The 13,220-nt window shown below is 37.4% G+C and overlaps 1 protein-coding gene across 1 annotated transcript; it reads right to left on the reverse strand.

Moving 5' to 3' along the window:
* Positions 1–7,292: 7,292 nt before the first annotated feature.
* On the reverse strand, positions 7,293–7,601 carry LOC143602051 (putative ripening-related protein 1). The gene has a single exon (XM_077079299.1). It carries the CDS (start codon positions 7,599–7,601, stop codon positions 7,293–7,295), a length of 309 nt encoding a protein of 102 aa, XP_076935414.1.
* Positions 7,602–13,220: the final 5,619 nt, after the last annotated feature.

A 13,220-nucleotide genomic window follows, 5' to 3' on the forward strand; every position in this document is an offset into this window, starting at 1 on the left:
GTGAATTCCACCGAACTTTTACTAGAGAGATTCTGTTGTGTCTTAATTGTTTCATTTTTCCCTCTAATATTTCCACCGGTTCTTCAACAAAATTCAGTTTTTCGTTTATGTTTAAGTCTTTTAATGGCACGAATTCGGTTTCGTCAGTAAGACACTTTTTCAGGTTCGAAACATGAAAGACATCGTGAATAGAACTCAACTCCACAGGAAGTTTCAGTCGGTAAGCTACCGGACCTATCTTAGAAATGACTTCATATGGCCCAATGTATCGCGGGGCTAGTTTACCGGTTTTTCCGAATCGAATGACGCCTTTCCACGGGGATACTTTCAGAAAAACTTTGTCGCCTATTTCAAAGGATAACGACTTTCTACGAACATCAGCGTAGCTGTTCTGTCGGTCTTGGGCGATTTTCAATTTGCTTGTGATTTTACGGATTTTGTCGGTGGTTTCTTGAATCAAGTCAGATCGTGTAATTTGGGTATCTCCAACCTCAGTCCAACACAAGGGTGATCTACATTTTCGTCCGTACAGCGCTTCATACGGTGCCGCTTGAATGCTACTGTGATAGCTGTTATTGTATGAGAATTCAACTAGTGGAAGATGTTGATCCCAATTTCCACCAAAGTCTAGTACACAAGCGCGAAGCAGATCTTCTAAGGTTTGAATGGTTCGTTCATATTGACCATCAGTTTGGGGGTGGTAGGCGGTACTTAGGTCAATTCGGGTTCCCAAAGCTTCTTGTATGGCTTGCCAAAAACGAGAGGTGAAATGGCTATCGCGATCAGAAATAATTGAAACGGGTACGCCGTGTCGGGATACGATTTCATTGATGTAGATGTGAGCAAGTTTTTTGGTTGTGAATGTGGTTCGGATTGGAAGGAAGTGTGCAGACTTGGTTAATCGGTCAACTATCACCCATATTGCATCGTTTCCTCGGGAAGTTTTTGGGAGATGTGTTAGAAAATCCATGGTAATCTGTTCCCATTTCCATTGTGGTATCTCCGGTTGGTGCAACATTCCCGAAGGTTTTTGATATTCAGCCTTAACTCTCGCACACGTTAAACATTTACTGACGTACGTGGCTATATCCTTCTTCATAGCGGGCCACCAATAATACTCCTTCAAGTCCTTGTACATCTTATCTGTTCCTGGGTGAATGGAGTATTTGGACTTATGGGCTTCGTCCATGATCAAGTCACGCAGATTACTGAAAGTGGGAACCCAGACTCGGTTTTTGTAGTATAAAATTTTGTCAGTTCTTTCTTCAAAGTTTTGTTCGGTTCCATGCAAGTTTTCATTTTCCAAGTGATTTCCTTTCAGAACTTCATTTGAGCAATACGAATTTGCTCGGTGAGACTGGTTTGGACGATCATTCCAAGTGCTCGGGCCCGTAGTGGTTTGATTTTGTCCTTTCTACTTAAAGCATCTGCCACTATATTAGCCTTGCCCGGGTGGTATCGAATCTCACAGTCGTAATCATTTAACAATTCTACCCATCTTCTCTGCCTCATATTTAGTTCTTTCTGGTCGAAAATATGCTGTAGGCTTTTGTGGTCGGTATATACTGTACACTTGGTGCCATACAAATAGTGCCTCCAGATCTTGAGTGCAAAAATAACCGCGCCTAGTTCCAAATCATGGGTGGTATAATTCTTCTCGTGCACCTTTAATTTTCGAGAAGCGTATGCTATGACTTTATTTCTTTGCATAAGTACGCACCCTAAACCTTTCCGGGACGCATCACAATAAACTACCAGATCATCAGTTCCCTCTGGAAGACTCAGTATCGGGGCTTGGCATAGTTTCTGTTTCAGCAATTGAAAAGCCGCTTCTTGTTCTTCTCCCCAAACGTAAGCACGATCTTTTTGAGTCAAAAGAGTTAAAGGTTGGGCTATATTGGAAAAGTTAGCAATAAAACGCCGATAATACCCAGCTAAACCCAAAAATTGGCGAATTTCTTTTGGTGACTTTGGGGCTTGCCAACTTTTGATGGCTTCAATCTTACTTGGGTCTACATGGATACCGTGTCGGTTAACAACGTGCCATAGAAATTGTACTTCTTGTAGCCAAAATTCACACTTTGACAATTTGGCATACAACTTTTCCTGCCTCAACAGCTCCAAAATAGTTTGTAAATGTTGTTCGTGTACCTTCTTGGTTTTCGAATATATCAGAATGTCATCTATAAACACGATAACGAATTTGTCGAGGTATGGTTTACAAACTCGATTCATAAGGTCCATGAAAACTGCGGGAGCATTAGTCAGTCCGAACGGCATAACTAAGAATTCGTAGTGGCCATACCGAGTTCGGAACGCCGTTTTAGACACGTCTTCCTCTTGGATTTTAACTTGATGGTAACCGGATCGAAGGTCAATTTTCGAGAAATAGTTTGCCCCTTAGAGTTGGTCAAACAAGTCATCTATTCGTGGAAGAGGGTATCGGTTCTTGATGGTAACTTGATGGTAACTCGTTTATTTTCAGGAGTTACTAACCATGGTACTAAGCGGGCCAATTCATTGAAGCGGTTCGTGTATCCCAAATGATCCGCTCCTTTCATCTCCAAACTCCAATATTCATGTTCTAATCTTTGAATTTCGTTAATTGGGCAGAAATGTTCCAGCATTAGTGTTTTGAGTTCAGGCCATGTCATGCGATTCACCGTATCTTGACCTTTTATCTGTACCGTTGTGTTCCACCACATTAATGCGTGATCAGTAAAAGTAGAAGCAACATACTTAACAATGTTTTCCGGTGGACAATTACTAATATTGAGAACAGATTCAGTTTTCTCAATCCACTTGATTAATCCGTTTGATCCTTCAGTGCCCTTGAAATCAATCGGTTTACAGGCCATAAAGTTTTTGATCGAATATTCCCTTCGAGGGGGATTAGGGTTGTTATTGTTATTGTTTGGGTTCGATGGGGGTTTATTTGCATTGGTAGGGGTATTTGTATTAGGTGGGGGATTGTTATTTGCAACTGTTTCATTGTTGGATGGGGGAGCATTATTGTTTTGTTGTTGGTTTTGTTTGCATATTTGCGTTTACGCCGGCAGTTACTTGTGTTACAATAAGCGAGATTACTGCGTGCATTTGCCGAGCAATCATCTCGGCTATTTCTGCCTCAGTCATAGGGTTTGCTTTCTTTGGGGCCATTCTATAATGATAAACAAATATAAGCCAATTAGTACTAATTCCAGTCTACGGCACTGTATAATAATAATCACAATAAATGTTGTACAGGTAAACCAAATAACATACTGACATTTCACAAATTCTTCCGTACATTGATATCAAAAAGTACATAGACTTAGCCTGATAAAGGCCAGTGCTTGTATGTATATATCAAAATCTGTCACTAAGTGACTGTTAGACTTAACCCTATAAGGGTCAGTGCTTGTAATAATGTACAAAATTGTGCTCCACGTTAACATAACATACTACTATATACATACATGGAGTATCAAAAGATCATGTACACATATCTGTAATATTATGCATTTATCCGTACAAACGATAGGCTAGCCACAAACATAAAAATAACAGCACCGTAATCACCCAGTAACAGTTCCACAGCCGAACTGTCACCCTATCCAAATACCAGTGGTGGTAGGCATCTGACTGCTGCAAGTTCAGTACTGTCTGCTGTAATGTCGATAGGCACTGAGTCACGTCCCTCCTCTCCCGGTTAATGTTAGCTATGGCTATCGGGTGGTCTATCACACGGTCAGTCAGGACAGCCATCCAAGAGTTGTTTCCTGCGTTTGGGAGGTCAGGGCGAGGGGAAGGTATACTCAATGAACGAGAAGATGAAGTATCTACCCTAGGGCATGAAGGTCCTCCCCGGTCATGGGTAGATCTGAATGGGATTGAGGTAGGGTCAATCGGGGTTACCCGAATACGAGCAGTATGCCGGACTCGCGCAGTAGCTGAAGTCGTCGGCGACAGGTGTATAGGTGGAGTGGGTAATCTGGCTACTCTAGCAGGTGAACGATACTGACTATTAATTTCGTCTTGATCCCTGCGTGGTGACCTGGGTGGATAACTATCGCATCTGTAACCAGATAGATCAGGCACATTCCTGGGCAGCTATTTTTCCTAAATAAACGTCCCAATTCGGTAATAAATTCGCCAAATATTCTCGGATGGTCGATAAATTACCAAATTTGAACAGGGACTTATTGACATGGTCCCTGATGTCCCTGAAAAATTTCAAGTCCTAATAATATGCACATCACAACCTTAACCTAAATAGCCCGTACGCGAGTGTTTCGGCATTACCTTAGCGGGTTTGGCTCGTTTCCGACCTTTTAATCAAGTTTTCAGGTTCTTATGCTTCTAAGCAGGCTAGGTACAAGTCCTATATCACAAACCAAGCAATATTTCATCAACATAACAGCCCTTAAGTTAGGGTTTCGGCTAGTGTACAAAAACGAACTTTTGAACCGTAAAAACGTTGTTTCAACCCTTTAATCCGTGTTTATGGCCAAAAAAACTATCAAAACAGGTTCCTTACCATGTGTATGATCAAAACATGTTTATGGGTCATTTTTAGGATTTTTACACGGTTAGGAATGATTTTTAGTAACCAAGACATGTTTTTATGGTATTAAACAAGTTCAAACAAGTAAAAAAGCTACTTATTTAAGCTCTTACCTTAGGGTTTTGGAAGTTTTCTGGCTGAAACAGAAGGGGTGTCCAGAGTTTTCCAAGAAATGATGTTAAAATGGCTTGAACCTAGTTTAAATGTGAAAGAATAAACAAGGGGGGGTGGCGGCTGCGATCGGACCATCATGGGCCCCCTTTGGGCCCATTTTGGCCCAAGTTTCTGATTTCTCAAGCCCAAATACGAAAAGCCCGGTCCAAATTTAGTTCGGGTTCGGTTATTGGGGCGAAAAACTTATCAGGTGCGTTAAACAGCGCGAAAACGAGTGTTTTTCGGCTAGTTTTGTATAAAATTATAAAAACATACTATATGTTTGTAAAAATCAAAAATATTTTCACGGATCGCTTAAAACATTTCAAATAAGTGTTTGGTAAGTCTTTTTCGGCTTAACGGATGATGCAATGCTTGGTTTGTAACTATCTTTCGCGTTTAAATCTATAGCGGGTGGTTAAACGAGCATGTTTTCGTTTAACTTGTTTGCTATAACTAAGACCATATTTCTAATATTTTAGCTTGTATGGATCGTATATCACTTATAAATGGCCCCCCGAGATATCTGGGTCATAACCTGACCCGTTCGGTTAATCGTTCGTTTGTTACTCAAAAGACGTTTATTTGCTTAATCAGTAAATACGTAATGAGGTGTACCTCGTTTTGGCTCAAATGTCACATAAACATAGCACATCACCTTTTGGGTAGAAATGAAATGTCTATGTAAGGCTAGTTGTTCATCATGTATGCCGTCAAAACAAGTGGCCGTTAGGTTTATTTTGTTTTGACAAAACACATAATTATATAAAATGGTTTCATTAGACTTTAAAGTCAAATCAAATAATATCTCGTTGGTTCAATCACTTAATCCTCCATTAAAATTCTAACTTGCGTGAAACTTATGCGAAATTTATGGTTTTAAACATAAATAAATTTACGTGCAAAATAATAATATTCAAAGTGATTGGCAGTTTTAAGTTCGTTTACCCGAAAGCTTCTGGCATACGAAAATTAGACCACTTGTGAGTTCGATCAAACGAAAGCTTTGGCTATTCGTAATCTCGAGTCACACAAAAGTTTGGTTGCTCGCAAGTTAAGCCACAAAGTTTCATTTATTTAAGCGAAACTAGGCCATTTGAATATTCATCAAAAAGTTAATAAGTTTCATCTAAAAACAAGTTTCATTTGAGCTAAGTTTCATTATAGGTGAAAGCATAAATAATAGAGTGCAGAAATAATGACACCCAAAGTTTAGGTTTCAAACAAAACTAAATTATTCCAACAGAGTGTGACAACTCATTGTCAAACTAGTTCATCCTAAAATTTTATGGGATGATGATAATAATATGGACCACATATTCAAACAATACAAATAAATTTCGGTGGGTTTAAACTGATGTGAGCTAATGTTTAAATCATTATGCCAATTATTATATATTTAGGCCAAAGTAATGTTTGGTTGAAAACTGATGTTTAAATTCTTTTTCGAAAACTGATGTTTAAATTATTATATAGGTGACATCAATTAATTTTTGTGATGGCACCGATAACATCCTAACTGATGTTTAAATTTCGCCGGTAACATCAATTATTATTTAGGCCAAAGTAATGTTTAAATTTTGCTAGTTTTTACTGAAGTGAGCTAAAGCATTATTAATTTTTGGGAAAACAATTCAAATAGTTATATTCCACAATCAAATAAGCTGTGGATGAAAATTGATTTCAAAATTCATAAAGTCAATAAGGTTATCACTTCATATATTTCAAAGATTGTAAAAGTAATTTATTATTTGAAATCATATGGTCATGAGTTATCAAACGATTCATTAATAACGTTTACAGCTAATTCAATAAATTAATTTCCATAAAATTATACAACCTCATAAAACGTTTTATTCATTCATTGGTTAGGAAAAGGATTATGATAGAATCAATATAATCAACATACGCTCTTATACCAGATGTTGATTATATTCTTGAGACATTGGTAAAACATAAACCCTAACATGTTGATTCAATCATAAATATGAAGTTAGACATCATACTAATAGCACTTACTTGTAGAAATCGAGATCATAGAGAAGGATGATGATGCCATGATGACTTCTGATTCGATTCCATTATGATGTCACTGATTGATGGAGATCTTAGAGAGGAAGTTACTAGTGTGTGTTTTTAGTTCTCTGTTATGTTATGTGACATCTAAGGGGAAACCCTAATATATATATATAAATATATATATATATATATATGGGTATGTCCATCAAATAACCCATATATCTTATGGGCCCAGTTAGGTTATTTGACTAATCATAATTATTTAAATGGTAATAAGACCACATTATATGGGATTTTCCAAAGGACATTGTATCAAAGCAAAGTTATTGTTGTGAGATTAAACGTTATAATGTATATTATATATCATCATCACACATACAACTTTCAAGAAACTGAAATATTAAGAGCAGGATTAGGCGCAATCGAGCAAAAAGCTACACGACTATCTAGCTAGACGGAAACTTTAGCAAGACTAGGCCGCTTATTGAGTCTTTTTTATTAATGCAGGTTACTTTATTCGGTATGATTTCATAATGAAGTCCGTAACACTTTAATCATGTGAATTAAAGTATGATCATGCATCCGACCAAGTAACCTTGGTTTCACCCCATTCACTTTTAGGCACATGAAGGGCCTTCCAAACGGCTTTGGATGCATCCACAATATTAGTTTTGCATCCTCTATTTGAGTCACACTCATCAACCACCTTAGCTTTTACATGTCTGTCTTTGTAATGTATATTGATGAACTTATGACATCTTTTTCCGTGATTGTACCAACGGGTAGACAATGCCACGATGAGTGTGCTGTCTGAATGATACTTCTCATCACATTCAGATGGTCCCCCGCCATCCCCACCCTTCTCGAAGCTGTTGATGGTCATAGTTGCCTTCATATTACTTAAAGCATGGATGCATGATATAAATAAGGTAGAAAAGAGAACGGCGAAGATAATCGTCGATCGCGACATGTTATTTTTTGTGTTTTGATATGCTAGGATAGTTTAGGTTATAAGAAATTAAGATGAAGGGTGTTGAATTTATAGTAACTTGGTTTTGTCTTGTGTTGTGTGGTTAAGAGGTTAAAATTACAATGTCAATGCAACAATGCAAGTTTGGTAAATATATTTGTTTGTATTAATAGATGAGAATCTCAATTTGAAAACCAAAAGTTAAAATCAAGGATCTATTTATTACGAAGAATATTTATTCAATGTAAAACACGTAAACAAGGTAATAATCTTTATTTATTATTTTTTTACATAAAGGATAATTAATTTGCTAGCAATAATTAAACGTCAAGGCAATGTGTCGATATAGACTAAAGTTCAAAGTTTGCATCTAACTAAATGGCTATTTAATGTGTTCTTTTAGATAAAGTCTTTGTCACTTATATAGAATTAAGTTTTGATTGCCCAAATAGTTAGGTGTTAAATCAAATCTTTGTTAGATACAGGAAACATTGTTTAAAATGATTTATCTTTTTTTGTTGCTATATTATCATAGATAGTAATCATGTTGTAAGACCTCGAATCCGGACGCCCTACTTTAACATTGGATTTATTCATAAACATACTTAAAAATCAGAGTTTATTAAAACTTTCGCGGAATATTCTTACAAACAACACGTTCATTCATTGCCAGCCAGTCTTCTAATAGCGTCATGTGTATCTCGAGCTTACTAACTGCTATTAACACCTTCGTACATACTAAAAATCTTCTACAATGAGTGAGTTCTAGTTTTAGCAGGCAACATGTCATACTTACACGTTCATACATATTTGTATATGAAGAAGATACACATACCATTCTTCACCAGTTCCACATTTATATATATTTATACAAATTTTATTAACATTCAAACTATACATACTTAGCACATTCACGTTCAACACTTACCTTAACCAACCAAGAGTATGTTCATAATCCGCTTTCTATACCTATACTCAAGGTCTTGAACACACACAAGGTCCGCGATCCTTACCCGTGTTCACCATTTATGGTACGTACAAGGTCCATAACCCTTCCCTATGCCAACATACATTAACATCACGTACATTGTCCACCGTCCTCACCTATGCTGACACATACAAATAAACCACGATAAAGGTCCGCTGTCCTTACCTATGCCGACACATAGCATGTATGAGATTCGTAGTCCTCCCCTACGCTTCAAAATTACATTTGTAACATGTATAAGGTCCAGAGTCCTTTCCAATGCCGGGACATATACCGTAGCACGTACAAGCTCCACAGTCCTCTCCTATGCTACTACACTACATCTACATCATGTATAAGGTCCACAGTCCGTATCTACGCTGACTTCTATCATCTATAACACGTATAAGGTCCACGGTCCTTATCTACGCTAACATATTACATCCATAACATGTATAAGGTATGCAGTCCGTACCTATGCTCACTCATTCCAATTACAACACGTATGAGGTCCACAGTCCTTACTACGCTAACATCATACCATGTTCATGTCTAATGAAAGTTAGAGGGATTTGCCATCCAAACTTACCATGTCAAACCTGGAACCCGTATGTCATATACATACTAGCTTACAAGTACCACGTATCTATATTACAAATAAAATATTTTAGATGGACAAGATGGTAATTTAGCAATTTTAAGATGCTGTTAAAATTAATTAGGGAGACGCCGCTAAAATTTATGACACTATCACCGGCCGACAAACCTAACTAATTTCTAATTTACTCTCCAACGAGAGTATTCACAATGCTTTATAATGCTTGACCCTTCCATATCCCCCAATTCGACGACAATTACGGGTCAATGCTATCTTACCTTTATACCATTTGAGTACACTCACTCAGGCCGGCGACTTTCAATTTATCTTCAGGCGATGTTACATTTGATCTTTGGCCTACCTTAACCTTCAATTGCAATCAATATTATTGCAATCATAATCGTTAATTTCATTAACTCTTTGGCAATTTTATCAGGGACCCTTCCTTTCCCTTCCGCAATTGATGATGAAACCAACCGATCATAAATCATCAACTAGTATCATCGACTGCTCTATTCTTCAATAGTGACGGTGACGCATGATAGTCGCCCACCCCAAAAGAAACCCTAAATTCAGAAATTGAATCTGATCATGTTTGTTTTATAATAATCATCATGTTATTGTCCATTTCTGTAACATCTCGAAAACTCCTCATTTAAATTTGGGCCAAAAATGTCAATAAAAGTGAGGAAATGGCGGTGTCACGTTACGCGATGGCCAAATCAAATCAATGGTCCATCGCGATACGCGATGTCCACGTTAAGTTACAGAGTACACGTGTCCAACCACGTGACAGATTCTCAGCAATTGCGGTGTCGCGATACGCGGCGGCCACCAAAAAGCTCCATCGCGTTACGCGATGGGAGCCAAAACTCGCCTATAAAAGGGGACCTATGAGTATGAACCCATTTCATCCCAAAAAACTTTTCTAAACACACACTTAGCCTGGGAACCTATTAGGCCTAACCATACTATTTCACGCATCATATAAATACAATTATATTTTCGTAAACAATCATAACTTTATCAAGGTTAAACCAGACGGAAGGTCTGCAGCTTAATCAAGAAACACCATCAAGATATTTATACAAACCTATTTTACTATAGGTTAACATCATATAGACGGTTTTCAAGCATCACCGAACTGACAACAATAGGTGAATACGTTAAACATTTTACAGACAGACATTTTTACTCTTGTAGTAAACAGGTTGTTTATTACAAAGAGCCTGATAAACATGTGCATGAGATTACATGATCTCTAAAATCGTTATAATACGAAGTAGAAAATAAAAGCAACTCAGACCAATTACACATATGTCTAGATCCAAATATAACTGACTAAGCAGGCATGCAGATAAAGTCAATCATAACCAGTTCTCCAATGGGTTAACAGGCTCGGAGAACTCTTGAATTGTGTGTATAGGGCAGTGGTATAAATCCAGGGAATGACCAGCATTCCCGTTGAGATTGTAGCAGAAAGCTACACTTGTATTTAACGACTGTTATAAAATATTATAAGAGTCAGCTAACATTTCACCAGCTCATCACTGGCATATTTTTCCCAACTGTTGCAGGTATTTAAGTGCAGGTAGCTAGGCAATTATTATAGTCATGATGATAGACGATCGCAATACAGGATGGCTAGGTTTTGAATATATAATCCTTGTAATAATATAAAACAATATTTTGTAGCCGAATACTCGGGTATTAAATTCCTGAGTAGGTTTTCAATTTAAATTAATATTTTATAAAGTCTTCCACTAAAATAAACCCGCATCTATGATATATTTATAAAACAGGTACCAACCAGGTGTGGTATAATGCTAAATATATATAATTCCCTTGTATATTTTATATAATATTTTATTAGTTTATGTTCGATTTTTATTAGGATTTATATATTACTAACTTATTTGTAAATGTAGGTCCCGGAACTTGTTCGTGGTTAAAGAGGGCGAAAAACGATCAAAAACGAGCTAAACCAGCGAACCGGAGCATCAGGAAACGAACCGGACCAAACTAGGAGAGAACCGAACCGGCTAGGCTAGCCACCCCCCTTTATTTGGCCAGAGCGCCACGCAACCGGGGGTCTCATGCTCGCCATGTGGCACAGTGGTGGTTATTCTAGAAACTTCCTACGAATTATGGGTTTGGGCCTTGTATTTTCCTATTTAAACACCCCTAAACTCAATCTTAAGCATAACCTTAAGTCACCAGCCGTTTGGGACGAAATTGGGAGCTCAAGAGGTGATATTTTGGAGGATTTGGAGGCTTGGAATCATACGGCGACGTGCTTATTATTCAAGAACGAAGACTACGGGTTTTATCGCATTTAAATAGCTATAAAGTGCTAGGTTATTGATAGGTCTTTGTTGATCAGGATTGCTAGATTTAGTTCTTCCGTAAGGAGTCTGTCTAGGTTTGACTGATTAACTTTGTCTATCGAGTCAATTGAATATATTAGACTGCCTTTGATTTCCGCGCTGTAAGGTAGGATTTCGTATAAAGGAACTAGTTTGTAATTAATTAGGTGACCGTAAGGAAACTTAATTTTTAATACTGGTGTGAGTTAAAACTTATTAGAAACCCATAGGTGTCTCTTGAGAAGGGTCTGGGGTCCTGTTCGGGTTTTCTCTTAGGTGTCTATTTTACGATCCCAATCCATATATTTTCCCGATTAATTAACAACTGAAATTTAGGGGATTCTAGCTTAGGTAGTTATATCATCATCATCAGAATTAAGTCAACTTCTAAGTTTAGTCGTCTTTAGTTTTCTTAATTAGTTTAAATTAGTTTAAAATTAGGTTATTAGTAAAATCCCCTTTAAACAAATAACAAATAAATAGTCGTGTCTGTAGTTGAGTCTAATTTAGCTAGTTTACGTAATTGATAGAGTCTTGTGGGTACGATATCTGGACTTACTTAGCTGTACTAGAGTCGACCAGTTCACTTGCCGTTAGTAGGTTTAGTTTAGTTAAGAGTCTAGAATTTATTACTTAGTGTCTAGATTAGCGTGTTTTTATTAGACTACTTTTAGCACATCAAGTTTTTGGCGCCGTTGCCGGGGACACTTGGCGATTGCGTTATTAGCTTTATTAGAATTGCTTGCCATATACGTGCTATTTGTATTTTTTTTTGTTTTTGAGTCGTAGGAATTAGGTTAATATAGTTTAGTTAATTCCTAGTTTCGCTTAGGAGTCTTGTAGTAGGAGTCTACTTCGTTTTATTTCATTTTGAGTTTTAGGAGTCTAATTGTCCGTGTCTTTTATTTCTTTTGAGTCTCTTAAGTGTGTGTGATATTTGTGGTAGCCCCCATTTTACGCTTATATGTCCTCAATATGTGGGGTGGTTGGCCCATTATTATACTAACTCTCCTGTGCAGCCGCAACAAAATTTTCTGCAGGAACCTCCGCCGTATTATTATAATAATCTACATCAGCAGCCTCACTATAATCAACGTCAATTCGATGGTTAATATTCTGGCAGCAACCCTGTTGAGAGTAGTGTGTTCGAGAAGGTGAACAAATTAGAAAATATATTGACTCAATATATGGCCTCAGATTCCCAACAGAAGTTAGCCGAGCATGCTATCATCTTGAAAAATCGGCAGAGCATTATTACTGATCTCCAACGTACATTAGAGAGCATTACTAGGAGATTAAATGAAGAAAAGGTGGAAGAAAAGAGATTGGAGTTATTGCCATTAAAAGAGTTACAGATCTCCAATGTACATCTGCGAACCGAAATAATTTGCAAGTCAGAAGATGGTCTACAGGAAAGAAGAAGTCATTAAAATTCAAGAACGACCAGTCTTCTCGATACATGTCATGCATCCGGTTCTTGCCAGGTAAGTTTAAATTTTGGTGGTTTGACCCGTTAAGGATTTTTAAATCATTTTTCAATTCCACTGAGAAAATTTCAATGTTTAACAAGTACCGGATGGAACTGAACGGGTTAGATATGG

Source organism: Bidens hawaiensis, unplaced genomic scaffold, assembly GCF_021521415.1.
Source record: "Bidens hawaiensis isolate Kalapana, Puna unplaced genomic scaffold, B.hawaiensis_p1.1 tig00057845_1, whole genome shotgun sequence".
NCBI lineage: Eukaryota > Viridiplantae > Streptophyta > Magnoliopsida > Asterales > Asteraceae > Bidens > Bidens hawaiensis.

What these genes read in the sequence shown, in the direction of transcription:
- LOC143602051 (XM_077079299.1), bottom strand. Translation starts at nt 7,601, where the DNA reads ATGACCATCAACAGCTTCGAGAAGGGTGGGGATGGCGGGGGACCATCT.